Source organism: Halichoeres trimaculatus, unplaced genomic scaffold, assembly GCF_033239565.1.
Source record: "Halichoeres trimaculatus isolate MK-OKI-2021-1 unplaced genomic scaffold, fHalTri1.1 fHalTri1_scaffold_11, whole genome shotgun sequence".
Classification (NCBI taxonomy): Eukaryota; Metazoa; Chordata; class Actinopteri; order Labriformes; family Labridae; genus Halichoeres; species Halichoeres trimaculatus.
The window spans coordinates 31,444,188-31,462,128 of record NW_027437189.1 but is presented as its reverse complement, the minus strand read 5'-3'; the positions used below and the strand labels follow the sequence as shown (position 1 = coordinate 31,462,128).

At 42.2% G+C, this 17,941-nt stretch overlaps 1 protein-coding gene across 2 annotated transcripts in view; it reads left to right on the top strand.

The window, feature by feature from the left end:
• mgll (monoglyceride lipase) overlaps positions 1-17,941 on the top strand; it is a 65,538-nt gene that overhangs the window by 4,530 nt on the left and 43,067 nt on the right. For both annotated transcript variants that reach the window (XM_074681527.1, XM_074681526.1), the window contains one exon: positions 17,037-17,143. In XM_074681527.1, coding sequence (XP_074537628.1) covers positions 17,037-17,143 — 107 coding nt within the window. The remainder of the gene's footprint in view (positions 1-17,036; positions 17,144-17,941) is intronic.

The following is a 17,941-nucleotide window of genomic DNA, read 5'->3' as shown; positions in this document are numbered from 1 at the left end:
AGTGAAAAAAAAATATTTTGTGGACACTAGATTCTCAAATTCAAACATGGATAGGTCTTGAAGGAAATGGTGTTTTAAATTTATCTCCAAGTGACAATTTTACTGATTCCTCTAACTGCAATATCTGTTAAAAGGAGCGGATAATCTGTAACTGTGTGCTCAGTTAATTTACCTAACTTCTGCCTTGTCAGAATAAAGAGGGTACTCTGCAGATATTATTTGTCACTCAAAACAAAAGTCTTAATTCTGTGACTCCCATATATTTCAATTACCTTTTCACCATTCCCAGCGTGTTCGTTAATCGGATGAGAAGATGACCAGGACACATCCAAGTTCTCAGTTAACTCAGATTTATTGGTTACAGCAAGTCAAAGATGTGCAACAGAGCTTTGGGTTCCTCTACACGTTTAGTTACTGATCTGACATGTTGTCATCTTCGGGGTGAGCCAGTGATGTCTCCTCTCATTTCCCAGCATCGTCCGGTGTTTTCCTAACAAAGAAAGGTTAAATATACACTCACACATCACACACTTTGAGCTGTCTTATTGAAATTGTTGTCTCCTCCCAAGGTAGTTTCTGTTCTCTCTCTGTCTCAAATTCAAGGCCTTTCTGCGTTTCACATCACACACACATAAAGCATACTCAGCAGTTATATTTTGCAGTTATTTGCTGGAAACTCAGAGATACTCAGTAGTTATTTGATAAGTTGATGAGTAAACAATATTAATTATTTAGCTTTTAGAGGTCCCATAGTCTGCTCCTTTTCTGCAGTTTAATATGGATCATTGATGTCTTTATGACATGGTAGTAACATGTTTTGGTCCAAAAAGCCAATAAATCAAGCACAGCAGCATTGTTTCCAGGCTCTCATAGCCCCTCTGTTCAGAACGCTCTGATTTAGTGGGCGTGGCCTTCATATGTAAATGAGCCACCGCTGATACCGCCCTAGTGTCACTGAGAGCGGCGCCACGAGCTCCAAGTGCACAATGTTTAGAAAACAGCGAAGCTCATTTACCATAACATTACAGGCTAAAACAACAGGCTAACCGCAGCTAAAGTTAGCATCCTGAAGCTAACACAGAAGCGGCAGACACTGAGGAAAAGCTCTTACATCTGCTCCACAGCACACAGCATTCAAAATACTCACATTTCTAGGGTCCACATTTCTACCCCTCTGTTGGACTGTCCAAAGTTGGAAAAGCAGTCGGCTATGAAGTGACGAGCACACACATGCACAATTTTACTGAGTGCAGCTGGCACATTTCCCTCATAAATGAACTCTAGCCACTCAGTCTTGTCTTCTTCTGAGATGGGAAGCTTGTGCATGGAATTATGTGGCTGTTTACAGCCAAAAACAGCCACACTCCTCTCCCTGCTGCTGGAGAGATTTCTCCCCAGATGCGGGGGTATTTGCTCCAGTGGACCAATCAGGTCAGACTTGCTCCTGATTGGTTCGAAAAAGGGACTCGCCGACGTCAGCAAACCCTGGAAATTACAAACAGCTCGCTTTAGGTCAGGATTTTACATTCACAAGCACTACTAAATACAGGTTTTGTCATTAAATGTCACATTTTGTGGGCTGGGAGGAAAGCCAAAGACCCACAAATTTCACTAAAAGACTTAATAAAGTGATTTTTGCATAACATGGGACCATTAAGCAAAACCTTTCTTGTTAATGGTGTCCATTTTTCCTTCGTACTGAGTGATCTGTAGCCTCTCAGGAGCTCTCAACCTTCTGCAAAAATTAGTATCAGAATGATTACAGCCTTAGTATAAGAACTGTGAGAGTAACACTTTATTCTTCCTTCAGTCTTTTCTATTAATGACACACTCACATCACCCTCTGACACACACATCTTTCTTTGAGGAGGGAGAATATGGTCAACATTTGTCATCATACACACAAACCCTTGTGTTTTGAGGTTGAAGCATTGTGTCCACCGTAATGAGCAGCATCTTTTCTAATACGCCTGAGATCCTGACTCATCGTGCTTTCTGGTATCACAGAGAGTGTTATTGGAAATATCTCCTGGTTACAAAGACGTTAAACAGCACAAACAGATGATTAAAGGGTCGAGTTAAAGAAGGAAAAAACTTTTCTTCAGTGGACGAACTGATGTATGGGGGGCTGACTTGAAAACCGTTCTAATCCGTCTAAGCCCTCTGCACCCTCCTCACATGTGCATGAAACACAACACAGATGTCACACTTAGAAACCACATAGTTGCATGTGGAGTGGGAGCACAGACGGAGGGAGATGTGACAGAAAGTGGAGGCCCACGAAACATCTGGAGTCCAGATATTACTGTCACATAACCAACACACACACACACGTATAGGGTACACAGCAGGCTGACACATTTCAGAGGAGCAGTGACTCATTAACTGACTGTGTCTGAGCCTCTGCTGTAAAATCACTCTATAAACTATGCATGTGTGTGTGTGTGTGTCCTTGATTTATTCTATAATGGTAAAAGCAGGTGTAATACTGATGTAAAAACATGTCTGTGTGTTTGAGTAGCAAATGTTGAGGCAGTATTAAATGTCCCTGCTTTTCTGTTGCAGACAGAATTTACATGATTCTGCAAAGGCAGCAGGCCAAGCATTTGACCTCATAATTACCCACAATGCTACTGATGACTGTGGCCTCACTGTGGTCGACCAGCAGCTCCCTTTTCTGCTCACTGTCCTACATGAAAAAGAGCATCTATTGATGCATCGAGCTGCTTGCTGCAAGTCAGAGAAATAAATAGCCAGCTCCAAAACTGTCTCTCTGCCTAAAGGCATCTGCAGGCCAGAAAAAAAATTAAATGCAATATTTTTTCCTGCAAATCATGTTATTTAGACGTGAAAGCAGAATAACTGCAGGCTTTAAATAGCTGCAGATCTCTCAGCGTTGTGACTGCTTTAGAGCCAAGGACTTGGACAGCTTACATAAGAGCTTTCTCACTGGAGGCCGGCCAGTGACCATGCTAGAAATGCATTCAGTCATAGTTCAGACAAAGTCCATGACATGTTGTCTGCTGCTCCAATCTGCTGACCAGCGTTTGCCTTTGGACATTTTATGCACAGATTCGTCAAAACCAGCCCCATTAGATGAATGTTCAGCTATTCCACAATAATTGTGCTCACTTCCCCTCAAAAGCCCAGTAAGCTGCAATTTGCAGTCTCACAGTGGAGATTCACTGTGTGCCCCAGACTAATTAAATTCTTCAGCTGAGCTAGCAGCTCCAAAACGCTGTGTGAGGCCACGTTATTTCACTTTTACAAGCTTACAGAAGTTAAATCGCTCTCTTACATTTCATCCTCCAAAGCTGATTCATTCGTCCCGTCTGTGTTTCGGGTTCTCGGGGAATGTTTCTTGTGTCTCTCAGTGAAGTCAGCATCCTCAAAACATGCTGGTGTTAAATCCCATTAATGTAAAATCAAAGTTACACACGCAGCGTTTTCAGAAAGTGCCGTAAATCTGCTGAGCAAGAGACACTGCAGGGCCGGAGTCTGTCGTGCTTCCTACACTTTACCGTGAAAACACACGCCTCCTGTTTTAACACAAACTGCCTCTGCACTCTGATGTTTCACAACAAAAGAGCTGCCTGTGGTCTGGATGGATGCAGCCTCCTGACTCACAGCATCCCAGTCACCGCTGCTGGTCAGATGAGTAACTGAGGACAATGAGTCTTGGGCACCGTGGACGATGCTTCATCTCAAGTTTTAGGTACAAAGTAAATTGCAGTAAGAGGTTTAAAGAAGCGTCTTGATGAAATGAAGAGCGGTATATGTAGTGAGCAGAAGCCCAGTGGAGGTATAAGTTTTAAAAATGATCTTCGAAAACAGTCCATCTCCTAAAAAATAGTCCTTGGATTGGTTGAATTCCATGTCTCAAATTAGGCAGATTCATCTCCTTTCTTCTCCTTTCTAACAGCTCAAGGGTGAGCTGAGCTGTGTCTCTGATTGGACAAACTTGTGATCTAAATTAAAAACTCACCCCAGACAGTGTGTGCCAAAGGCGAAATTAGTGTTTCAGACCCAAGCGGTTTTTGAACCAGGCTGTAAGTGTGCTTTTTAATGCTGTAGAAGGGTGTTTTTTGTTTTTTTTTTAGCTTGGCAAGTACGTAGTTTCTGGTCTTTCTGCAGCCAGCCTCAAGCAGATTCTCAATGAACAGCAACCTTCGGCACTTCCGCATAGGCTTTATTTCTATTTTGTCCTTAAGTATCAGGTAGCTGTAGAGGACTGGGGTGTTTATTACAATTTTGGGAGAGTTTGCTGCCTTAAAGTGATACTCCGGGATGAGAACTAGAGCCTTATTTAGCGGTGTTTTTGTGTAAAAGTAATGCACTGAAAATTCTCTAAATAAAGCCTGAATGCAGACTTATATCAGTTTTTTCAGTGGGAGTCCGTTTATTTGTGTTTTTGGTCAAGAAAATATGGCCCCGTCTGAGTGCAGAGGAAACCAGCAGAGGAGCAGGGAGGGGGTGTTTGGTGCGAGCGCTCTGGGCTTCTGCTGCACAAAAACACTGCTGTAGGGGTAATTTCTGCCTAAACCGTGTGATAGGACCCAACTTGTTCCATCCCGGAGTATCACTTTAACTTACCTTCAAACATGTATCTGGTCTCCAGAGTTTCTCCACTTGGCAAACACTTTTTTCCTCAGTGTGTGTGTGAGAGAGACAGCACTGCATGCACTCAGCTTCCATTGCTGATTGGCTGTTTCCCTAACCATGGCTCTGCATGTAACCAATCAGATGGTACTGTGGGTGGGACAGTGCTGCGGACTGAGTAGTGACTGTAGACGGTGGCGCAGCTGCATCAGAGCCGAAACAACACAGTTTTTAATTGGTTTCATATCGGCCATCATATTAAAAAAAAGCTGATGCTGATGTGCCCCAAAATGGCCCTAATAACCAACCCGGCCAATAATTGGTCTACCCCTTCTCCCATCTGCTCTTATTGTTATGGGTTTTTATCAACCAGAGTAGAGTACTTATTACGTAGCCCCGAAATACTTTGCTTTATTGAGGGTTTAATCCATTATAGGTTCCGAAGCTATGTCTACAACATTTCCCTTTCCTGATAGAGGAATCCTCCTATCAGCCACAGTAGCAGCTGGCGCAGTGATAAGCCCTGACAATAGATAACTTCAATCTACTTCAAAAACTAAGTATTCCTGTTAACTCTCACCCATGATAAAGAAAGAAGCCTGAATGAATAAAAACCTGACACTTTTGCTTGAAACGGCTAAAAAATGCATGAAGTAACCAAAAATCTGCAGATGATTCACCGACATCACACCAGGTAGAGAGGTGAGACAGTGTGCCCACAACTATTGACTCACATAACTGTGAGAACTGTGGGAAAGATAGCAAGAAGGAAAAAAGAGGAAGGAAAACAGTTAGATATTAGATTGCACATGAAATGAATTAGAAAGTCCCATACAGTTTGTGTTTCAAGTGACAGACGGCTGGTTTAGGGAAATTAATCTGTGATAGAAGCAGAAAGAAGTTTCCATCAGCTAGAGAAAACACCTGCAGGTCTGATGTGTTTGTGCCACATGTAAAAAAAGAAAAAAAAACATTACAAAAGTGACAAAACTAGATTTGTATATCTTAATTCAAAACTCTTTTCTTCAGGGTTAAGGATCAGATTGGGTCAAAGTTCATGAGGCCCTGAAAAGCGTTGTTCATTAGAACCAGGAAGTAGGTGAAAGGTGGAGTGGAGGAAGGGCAGGACATCAGCAATGATTGACAGATCTTCCAGTAGATGTCTAACCGGGGCTTTGAACCCACGTGGAGAGCAGCCGTTTAGCCACTGCTCACCTTTTTTTTTATCATGTGAAGGAGAAATGATGGTCCCAAACGCTCACACAGAGCTCATGTAGTGAGGAAGTTGTGCCACCCTCAGTGTTTCTGCTGATGGTGTCTGGATACCAGCTTCCTTCCCTGTTTCTGCTTCAGCCAAACTGTTAAATCTCCTGCTGCTTGGTGCCACTTTTACAAACATTAAAGCTCGGTAATGACACTTCACATGAGCGCTGAGGGAAACATTTGTCTGAGTGATGCACTGAAATATATGGACCCTGGTTATTCCCATAAAAACCATGAGTAGGTGTTAGTGTTTGCCAGCTGTGATCATTTACAGCCGGTTAATGTAAAACAGAGGGAGAGTCAGCACCTCCACCATTAAATTAAGTTTCTACTCATATTCACAATGATTTTAACTGTTATTCATTTAATCACAGTTAGTTTGAAACCCTGCATCAGTAAGAGTGCCAGCAGTGACTGAATCATTAACTAGACACAGAAGATGAGCACTGAAGCACAGATAATTATTTTCTGCTTGAACATCACACCCACAAGTAGGATTATTTTCTGCTGTGGAGATAGACTGAAAATAAGAAAATATTAAAGAGGGGGTATTATGCTGTCCCATATTTTAATCATAAATATAAATTAACAATACTGGATATCCATACTAAACAAGATATTTGTTAGATTTTCACAAGATTTGCTGAAATTTTAGGTCATCGCATAAATTTCTCCTGTCTTCTTGGAGGAGGTCTTCCCCTTAACGTGCCTCAAGAAGGCTGGCCAATCAGAGGGAAGGGGGTTTGTGGAGTGGTGAGCTTAAAGAGACAGCAGCTCGTTTAAAGTAATGTTTCCCACCAAGTGGTTCAGTTTGGTTCGTCTCAGTACGGCACGCATTTCGTGGAGTTTCCTTTGACTAAAACCGGTGCAGGTCCCAAAATTACCAACCCATACCATCCCACTTTTTGGTACCTTTCTGTTGAGGTGCCAGACGTACCGATTCGACCCCAGAAGGTGGCGCTGGAATCACTCCAGTCCTTTGATTAGTCGAAAGAATAGTTATCTTACACTTTGTAACAAAGGGCCACATGGAAATCACGAACAAGATGAAGTGCTACTGGGTGTCTTCTATCGTTGCTCTTTGTTTATGGAGTTGTATTTTTCTTCTTCGTTGGATTTAATAGTAGGGATCAGGATCAGGCTTTACTGATCCAACCCCAACCAAACTGCACTGATTCCTGCTTAACTGCTTTGTTGAAACGGGCCTGGGAATTAGGGTTTTACAAAACATTAGTGTGAGAAAAAACAGGGCATGTTTTAGCTGTTAGCAGCACAAAGCTACTTCAGTGTTCCACAGGGAAAGTTTAAACTGTTTTAAAAAAAGGAAACGCCCCCTCTTTAATCACCTTGGACTCATGTAAAACGAGTTATCCGTTCTGTAGAAGACATGTAGAGGAGTAATGAACAATGTAGCTGCTGTCAATCAATCTCTCTTTTCCACTCCTCTTATTTCCCAGTCACTGTGGCTGCATTTGTGTGTGGAAAAAAGCAAACCTCCCTCTAGCATGCTTTAAAATCAATATATGTGTGTACAAAAACAGGATGTGTTTTCAACCTGTATTGACAGCTGAGCAAAATCCATGTCCTTGCAGAAAGTGATGCTGTATTGGCCCTGGGAAACCCCTGACCCCTCACAACCGGAGGGTGAGTGGATTGTAGAAACATGCTCAGCTGCAAAGAAACGGTGCAAAGGAAGAATTCCAGCAACAACTGATCCTGTTATGTTTCTACAGAGCATTAGCCAAAAGATTAAAAAACTAAATAAATAAAAAAAAAAAGCTCAGCATACAGTATTTTTTGAAAGGCAGGATTCTTTTTTAAGAAGCTTGACATTCAGCATCCTATGTACAGACATAGGATGCTGAAGTCGGTGTCAGTCAGCTTCTCTTTGCTGCTCTGAGTGAAGGTGACGGTTAATTTGTAATGTCGTTTTCTGTGCCTGTACCAAAACTGAAATGCCCCTGAGCTCCCTTACATCAAGATCTGAGAAAAAAAAAGTGTTTCTGGAGACTTTTACAGCACTGCAGAACATTTTTGCTTTGGTGTGTCTTCAGATTACTTTTTTGTACCTGCTGTAAACTTCCCTGCTGTGGCATCCTGTTGTTTGTCTGCCTCCATCTCTTCCCATCACACAGCATTCTCCTCTTCTTTGTGTTTTACTTGTGTGCCGTGTTCTCTCACATTCCCCTTTCGTTATCACCTGCACATCGTTCCTCTGTGTCATAGACCATCAAGTTTAATTCAGTTTTTGCAACAAAAACATCAGACCTGTTTGCCAGGAATGCACTGTCTTAAAATTGAGTCCAGTCAGTTGAGGTCAAAGCCTGGCACACTTCTTAATGGCCTGGAAATGGCAGGTCAAAGTTCAAGAGAGGTCAAGAAGGACGCGTCTTTCTTATGTCCTAGGAAGGAAATGATACTAATATGACTTTAAAACTTCACCAGTGTAAATTATTTTTTATCTGGAATACTCTACATTCAGTTCAAAGTTTCAAATGCTGGACTCTCTTTTTCTGTTTTTTTTTTCTTGTTTAAAGTTCTTTTTTTTTTTAAGCAGGGGACAACATTTTGTGTCTCCTGGTCTGTCACTAACTCTGTTTTGGTCTTTCCTTCATTCCCTGTCCTTTAATCTTTTCCTCTTTATTTCTTTGGCACACTGATGTGGTCGCCCACCCACGTACATACATGTTCACACACACTCACTCTACCAAGACATCCTTTGGTCAGCACTTTAAAGAAAGCCCAGCACTTTGTGGCTCTTTTTCCTCTACTCACACTTTGATGCACACAAGATCAGAGTAAAGACACACACACACACACACACACACTCACCCACACATACACACTCACCCACACACTATTATTCTTCGGTAGTCTCAGCCCATTAATTAGATTAACATGCCATTGTTTGGTTACTCTGCCTCATCCTCAGACTCTGCTTCAGTTTGGACACCAGAGTCTTCACTCTTAGTTTAACATTGCAGTGTGTTTTTATGAGGTAACATCAAAAAAGGTAATTACACCATTTAAATAAGTCAAATATGCTGATTTTCCAATTTAACTATAAACATTCGAAATTACATTAAAGCTGCAAGTAGCGATAAGCGAGCCCTCACCCCTCTCAGCAAAAAGCCATGTATGTGGATGAGGTCCGGTGCCTACAGCAAGCCTCCATGGGTAAATTTAAAACTATGTTGCAGTACTGCTTTTGACCACTAGGACATGACCTGATCAATAATGCTTTTTGGAGGTGTGAAAGAGGTTTCACGTCTGAAAATATTATGTTAACAAAAACAAAAAAGCATATAGATGCGTTCAGGCTGTGACACTGAAACATGTGTGCGCATTCTAGTCCTGATCCAAAGATATACATGAGAGGCATTTATGTTTACATTAAGCTGAAAAAAAATCATCAACTTTGTCAGTCGTTTGTGGCCACGCCCACTGAATTACGAAAAATCCTGTGATAACTTTTAGTCCTCAATGAGCCTACTATAGGCAAGACAAGGCAATAGTTTCAGTTTTATCTGAGTTCAGCTGGAGGAAATTATTCTGCATCTACACACTGATCTGTTCAACGCAGCGACAGAGTGAATCTACAGGCCCATGTTAGCCTGCCCTCATTGACACGTAGATCTGAGTGTCATCAGCATAGCTGTGGTAGGACACATTACAGCTGCGTATAAGCTGACCCAATGGGAGCATGTACAAATTAAACAATAAGGGTCCCAGGATTGAACCCTGGAGAACCCCACAGGTCAGGGCCATTTGGTCTGAGACACAGTTACCAATTTCAACAAAGAAAGTCCTGCCCTCAAGATAGGACTTGAACCAGCTATACACATTATTATTTTGAAGATGTCCGCAAGAAAAAGTAAGATGAGCTTATTCAAATACGTACCCTACAAAACGTCAAAGTTCAACATTTAACTTAAGTTTCTGAACTTCCTTTTGGAAATTCACCATGCTCGTTAGAGACTCTTGTCTTCCCTTGGCATGATAGTTGTGTACTAAATTTTCCAAGCAGGTTTTTCTCACCTAGGGGGCACTATAGAGCACATATCAGCATAAAAACATACATTTTTTGCCATGACTCAATCTTGTGGCTAGGTTCGCATTTATCTCGAGATAAAGACACACAATTTGGGGTTAAAGCAGCAACAGAAAAATAATAATAATGGTCTAAAGAGGGCCTTCTCTGTTTTTTTCTTCAGCTCAGAAATGCAATCCTTGAAAACCATGAGAATTTTAATTTGGCTTTGGGTTTAGTGTTCCACTTCAGGGATGTGTAGAGCGGCTCAAACGTTATGTTTGTGTTCATGTTGGTCATAACCAGAGAAGCTAGCTGGTAAAAGTGTTTTTGTTGAATTGGAGATGCTCAATCCAGTTTTGTTTAACAAAAAACTGTTGCAACACACCTGGAAAGTCAGGGTTGTGTGAGTTTCTTTCAATCTCATGCTTTGTTTATACAAATGATACAAATCACATCAAACGTTATCTCAAAAGGCTTTGGTTTGCACCTGCTAATGCTGTATTGTTAACAGAAACCTGACATCAAGGCAAGCTGAAGAGTCTTATCTCATCTTAAGCCACCATAAGTGGAGCACTTTGGAGCATTTAGCAAGGACACAGTTCCCTTAAGCCATCTGCCTCCACTGTTTTTCACAGCAGGCTTTTTGAATTGTCAAAAGACATCAGTATCCTGTACGCTGCACAAGTTTCTGCAAAAATCCTGTATATTGTTGGGTCATCTTTTTACATGATGAAACCTTGTAAGGGGTTTTTGTTTTTTGCAGCATCACTGAATGTCAGCCAAATGCCAAAAGTGCCTCAGATTTTTGTGTGTCTTTTAAAGTTCTCAGTCAGAGGTGCAGAATGTGGCGCCTGAACCCTGTCAGAAGGTTTGCGAGCTCCTGTATAATCTTGGAGAAGCCAGTCAGGATTGCATTAAGGGGATTAGGCTCTGGGCTTTGTTTTGGGCCTGTGCTTGTTTGGAGTGGCTCTGAGCAGAGCCAGGAGGAGGACCAGACTCTTTCACTCTCTCTGGGTGTTTTAATAAGGCTGGTTATAAGCCATGTTGTTCCAGCAACTCAAACTGGTGTGGGAGAAGAGTTGGTGTCAGGTTCCCAGGAGAGATGAGAGGAAAGACAGCAAGAGGAGAGAAGAGATAATGAGACAGAGGAAAGAAAAGGTTCTTATGTTATTACCACAGTATTAAAATGCTACTGTAAAGACGCAGCACTTCAGAAACCAGAGAGTTTGATGGCAACATTGTTCTAATGCACATTTAAAAACAGATTGAATGTTTACATTTTTACGGATAATAACAGAAAGGTAATTTATTTCATATTCACAGCCTGCTGTCCAACTGAAAGTATGGTGAAAACCCAGCTTATAAACAAAGATGGTATAAAGGATTTAAATTTGAAAAAAAGAAAATTTTTAAACAACAGTTTTTATCAAAAATTTTCAAAACCATGAAACAAAAGATCCAGATACTGATGAGAACTGATTTTTTCTCCCACACTAATGCCTGGTGGCAGTATGCAAGTAAAGACACAGTGGCTTAACTACGGTGTGCATAAATGGACAAAATATCTAACATAAAAACTGCACATATCTGGACCTGATTTTGGACCTGATTTTTAAATGCCTCTCTACAATATTGTTTTAATCTCCCCTGATGTGAAAGGAATTATTCATAAATATTTTTTTGTTTTTATTTTGGTGTTGGATACTTTTAGGTGGGTAGTTCAACATTTTTTTATTTCTCAAATTGTATTATTCATTTTTCTCAATAGAGGTTAAGCATTTTTTTTTAACTTGCACTAAATGAAATGAAGTGAATGACCAGACCCAAAAATGAAAAAAACCTTAACCTGAAGTTTTCCCCTCCTTTTTTTGATAGTATGAGACAAGTACTAAACGCTGTCCCAGATTTTAGCTAAAAGCTCCTGTTAGGAACTTTTAGTTTTTGTCATTTTTTGTGCTCACATGGACAATGCACTCACTCACTGATTTGGGCTTGAGCTTTTGTGGGTAGTGTTTTCTGACCGAATCAGTTAATTTTCTTTATTTCTACAATTAAATGTTGTATTTGTTGTTTATGTTTCTGCATGGTGCTGTCATGTGACATTTACCCTGAGGCAGCAGTTGTCAATGTTAGAATTACTGTTAACAAATCCAGCACCTGGAAGCCACTGGAAATTTTCAGACCAACAACATTAATTCTTGAATTATTTATATAAATTTAAAGGGAAAATCATTTTTTTTATGCCTTTATTTAGAGAGTGGACAGGACAGAAAAGCGGGAAGTGATGTGTGGGAAAGGTTGGATTTGCACCAGGGACAAGTGAAGAAGGCTAACCTCACCTTCTAATTCTGCATTAACATTAAGCTTAAAAACAATTTTTTATTAAAAATTCAAGGTATTTTCAGAGCCACTGTGTTGAGTCATTTTACTGTCTGTGGTAAGGGTGTGCCATATCATATCGTCTATGATAATACCGGTATTAATTTTTTTGATACAAATTTGTCATTTCGCACCTCTGCATTTTACAGTGCAGAGGTGCAATGATGTATGAGGCTCCCTGCTGTGAACAAAACAACAATGGCCGAGAGTGAAAGTAGCACAGCAGCATCAACTTCGAAAGATCAGACACGCAACGAAAGATATTAATTGCAAAATGTGCAGATCTATTTCCCTGAAGGGTGGCAACAGTACAAACATGTTCCTCCATCTAAAACTGAAACACAGCCGAATACAACCAGGCTGTGAAGACACGAGAGGAGGACGTGAAAGCTACGTTAGTATCCGTGGAGTTTTTGCCTCTACATGTAAGCATGGTCGAGCTGAATGTCCAAACCCTATATCAGCATTACCCCTAATTCACACATTATGCGTGAGCGCCACGCAGTGTTGTTCCATGGATTTTGGGCGCGTGCCAATCCATGGATGCGTCTCTGGAGTGCCAGGCAGCACAGCACCAGGCAGCGCCCATAGCAGCTGGATACCCGCGATAGGAGAACCACATGTTCCTGCAGGAATCCACCCATGACAACAGACTTTCATGGTAATTAATTAGTGTGTTAAGATCATCTGGTCCTCCCAAAACTTCAGCTCCTTCAGTCCATGCCTTCTCCTTTCTGTTGGTGTCCTTATAGAAAGAATTTGTTGTGTCGTATAGAATTATGAAGTTTTTCACCTGCAAGATTAACTTTTCCTCCTCCTAAACTTCAGATTTCCTCTGGATCTGATCTGCCTACTATTTTTGCATTTCAACCCCCCCCCCCCCAAGTTGTCATAAATATCATTATCGCAAATTTCTTTAAGATACTGTGATATAATTTTTAGGCTATATCACCCACCCCTAGTCTGTGGTTTTTGTAACAAACTGACCCTCAGAGGCATTGAGGAGGTTAATGTCAGAGTAAAGTCACTGAACATCAGAACCTGCTGAGGTTAGCACTTGTTCTGAGCACATGGCTCTGGAGCTTCAGCAGAACACTGTGGTCTAAGTGGAAACAGTTATGTGTCTGTGCACGGCTGAGCCCACAAACTGCTGCTGCCTGAATATTGTCACTTGTCTGCAGAGCCCCGCAGATGACGAATGAATGCAGACATAAACATCTGCTATTCAAGTTCTGGGAAATGAAATCCTTCATTCTTGGAAAAAATCACTTTACATCCTCTACTTTTAGCTGTCACTGAGTGTTTCTCTGTCCCTTTTTTCTTTTCTCCCCTCTAACTTAACGCACTTAGGAGGCAAAGATGGAGAAAAAAGTGAGAAAGAAGAAGAAAGGGGGATAATCAGGCAGACTAAAGAGGTATGAGTCGGAGAATGATGGATGTAGAAAGTGTTAGAGACGACGAATCACAAATGTCACATGACAAGTCTGATCACTACAGTGTGGCGTTCACTGCACAGTCATCTTTACAATAAAGCCAGATTAGACCCATTAATCCTCCACTGCCCCTTGGCATGTGTGTTAAAGAACATTGTGCCCTTACAAAGCCATCATTCACACACACACAGACACACACATACACGTACACACACTCTCATTCTGAGACAACAAGTGCAGAGGAAGTCTTAGCCCGAGGCGCTGGCTTTATAAAGCAGGGGGAACAGGCAGGGAGTGAAATCAGAGTGATTTGCTAATGAAGCTTGATGAACAGCTCCTCTCATTCTGCTCTTCCTCATACTCTGCCTCTTTCTCTCTGGCTCACTTCTTTCCCTTTTTCTCTGTCGCTGAATTCATTTGAGCTAATTGTGTGCTGCTGCTGATTGAAGCTCTCACAGGCTTCTGAGCACCGAGAGGAAGAACACTGGAGCGTTTCATTGCTGCGCTCCTGCTTAATATGTACTGATAGAAACAGTCCAACCTCTAAAACCTTCCTTTTCTGCACCATGGTATATTTCCCCATCAAACAGAAATATAAAACCCTTTTTTTAAAGAGTCTATAGCATTTTACACCTTCTTAACCTCTCCTGTCTGTCATTATCACTCTGCTCTGACTGAAATGGATTTAATTGGTGAAATTAACAAGGGATTATTCTGTTAGCTTTCATAATGAGCCTGTTTCAGAATAAAACCATGTGCTTTGCTTTTACCTTTAGGGCATGTTTGACAAACCCCCAACTGTATTTTATGTAATGACACTGCAGAGAGATTTCCAGGAAAAGCTTCCATAACTGGTGTGAGGCAGACGTATTACAATCAACGCTGACAGTACCCCACACTTGCACACCTTCTTAGAAATGCAGACTGGGCTGCAACATGTATTAGAAAGGTTTTTATTGTCCTATCATATTAAATCAAAGTGATTGATGTCCACACTAAACCTAGGAATAGTTTTATAGTGTGAGGTAAATGTGTGGTGGCATAATCTAGGCACGAGACCTGTGGCAGCTCTTAACACTTTGTTCAAACAGTCACATGAGAACTACATGAGATCTACATGAGATTTGCTGAAATCATGACATTGTTTGGCGTATCTACTTAAACAGAAAAGGAAACAATCATCAGTTCTGTATTGCTGATTTGTTTTATTTCGTTTTTCATGTGGACTGAAGAACTGGAGCAAACCACAGAACAACGTCCGCCCCTTTGTTGACTGCAGTGCATCATTAATGCTGGCTAATAACTCAGCAGTGAGTCGATCATTTTGAATGACTGACACCTCCTTTGGTTTTGTTTCGCTTCGTTTCCCACCTCTTATCTGGGTCCGGGTTGCGGGGGCATCAGTGCCATAATTGAAGACCTCGTCCCCGGCCATTTCCACCAGCTCCTCTGAGGGGATACGAAGGCATTCCCAGGCCAGTCAAGAGATGTAATCTGTCCACCGTTCCCAGGGTCTCCTCCCAGTTGGACATGCCTGAAACACCTCTCGAGGGAGGCGTCCAGAAGGCATCCTCACCAGATGCCCGAACCACTTCATCTGGCTCCTCTCGATGCTGAGGAGCAGCGGCTGCCCCGGATGTCCGAGCTACAAACTCTATCCCTAAGGCTGAGCCCAGACACCCTGCAGAGGAAACTTATTTCAGCCGCTTGTATCCGCGATCTTGTTCTTTCGGTCATGACCCACAGCTCGTGGCCACAGGTGAGGGTTGGAACGTAGATTGACCGGTAAATTGAGAGCCTTGCCTTCTGACTCAGCTCTCTCTTTACCACAACAGACCAGTATAGAGGCTGCATCACTGCCGACGCCTCCTCGATCCGTCTGTCAATCTCTTACTCCATTTTCCCCTCACTCGTGAACAAGACCCCGAGATACTTGAACTCCTCCACTTGGGGAAAAGACTCTCTCCTGACTTGGAGTGGGCAGTCCACCCTTTTCTGACTGAGCACCATGGCCTCAGATTTAGAGGTGCTGATCTTCATCCCAGCTGCTTCACACTCGGCTGCAAACCGCCCCAGTGCAAGCTGGAGGTCAGTGTTCGATGAGGCCAACAGGACCACATCATCCGCAAAAAGCAGAGATGGGATCCTGACACCCCCTAACCTGACTTCCTCCGCCACTTGACTGCGCCTAGAAATCCTGTCCTTAAAAGTAATGAACAGAATCTGTGACAAAAGGCAGCCCTGATGGAGTACAACCCAGACTCAAGGCAGAGGAGGGTTGGACCTCCTTTGGTTTGTCAGAGCAAATGGATTTGGGGAAAGTGTCAACATTTTTACCGTACTCACCACTAGCAAACCACAAAGACACAAACAGATCGAGTGTCAATTGATCATCACTCTCTCCAAACAAAACCTGCCTCCAAAAAACAGAATGTTTGGTTGAAGTATGACTTGATTGCGCTTGTAGCTGAGTTTTTTCTGTTTAATCTGATATGCAATGTGATCATATTTTTACACAAGTTCTTCATTTTATGCCTTTTGTTGCGGGACGACCCCAAAGTCTCCCAATTGTGGGACCTAAGGGCTAAAGATAAGCACAAGAAACTTGTACAGCCTTCAAAGTAAACATTTCACTAGCTGTGCTCTACCAATATGGGACTTAACCTTCCATGTAGCCTCTTATGTTAACTAGCTTTGTCTTCCTTGAACTACCATGTTGCCATGAACTCCTCAAAGTTCCAAACCATGTTTCCCACAGTTTGGGTCTGTATCTGTGTCACATTTCAGTGTCAGCAATTTCCCTAATGTCTGCTTTGAGTTAGGCTCACTGAGGCAGCTCCACAGATGGATGATAGCCGTTATCTGCAAAAACATTCTCATCATTTCTCTGTCATCCTGCCCCTTAATCTTTGTCCTGCACACACACACACACCCACATCGTCAAAGCAGTGATGTTCAGATATGTGTGACCACGGAACTGAAGAGAAATCCTGTCTTGTCAGAGAGGATGCTTTGAAGTGTCGGTAAAGCAGTCTTAGTTTTTCTTCCATGGATGTTTCTACTTTAAGCCTTCATCCCACAGTCCTCCTCTTCTCTGAGTCTCCATCAATTCAAACCTTCACCCAGGCAGAGAAATCTTCAAGATTCACCTCAACCAGAACAGTTTCACTGTAATCAAGGAAGGATGTCACTCCCATGGAGAAAAATGCAAACATGCCCTGTTTGTTTGTCTCTGTGTGCAGAGATAATAAAATGGGCAGCTTAGGGTCAAGTGAGGCCTCAGTTTGTGAACATTTAATAAACTTTTCCTGCTCCTCTTCTTCCCTCAGGGCCCTGGTGTTCATTGTTCATGGAGCCGGGGAGCATTGTGGGCCGTATGATGAGATTGCACAGAGATTAAAGGAGCTGTCCCTGCTGGTGTTTGCACACGACCATGGTGAGTTTACACGGGTTACATTAATACAACACACTTTCACCTGTCCCTTTGGTTTTCTCTGTGTTAAAATGTATTTCACCCGCTATACTCTACCACAGGCTGCTGAAACTCACAAACTGAGCTCTTTAATCACCTGCTTGGCACAAAATAAGCAATGACTGAGTAACAGCTGTCTCCAACTGAACTATGAAAAAACAGACACTTGTCATTGCCCCAGAAAGAGCTATTCCCACCACTACGCGGCATCTATGTGATTTGAGCCCCTCAGTCAAGTCCAAACTGAGGAATCTCAGGGTGATTTTTGATAGTGAAATGTCTCATTTAAGGCAGCCGGTTTCTTTCAACTGCGCAACATTGCGAAGCTTAGGCCCATGGTGTCCAGAGAAGAGCTTGAAATGATTACCCATGCTTTTGTCTCCTAACGACTGGATTACTGCAACAGCTTCTTCACTTGTCTGAATAAAATGGAGTTGACTCGTCCTCAGTTTGTCCAAAACTCTGCTGCAAGGCTGCTGACCTGCACTAACAGGCGGTCCCACATAACACCTGTTTTAAAATCCCTCCACTGGCTCCCTGTCGTATATCCTATTCATTTTAAAATCTTGGTGCTAATTTTTTGAGCCCTTCATGGGCAGACTCCCCTCGTTTTAAAACTCGGGGTGACCACTCTTTCATAGCCACCGCACCCCACCTTTGGAACCATCTTCCTCTCCCGCTTCGTGAGCTCAGTAGATATTTTTCAAAAAGCAACTGAAACCCATTTATTTCAGCAGGTATTCTAGACGTTTCAGCGCTGTA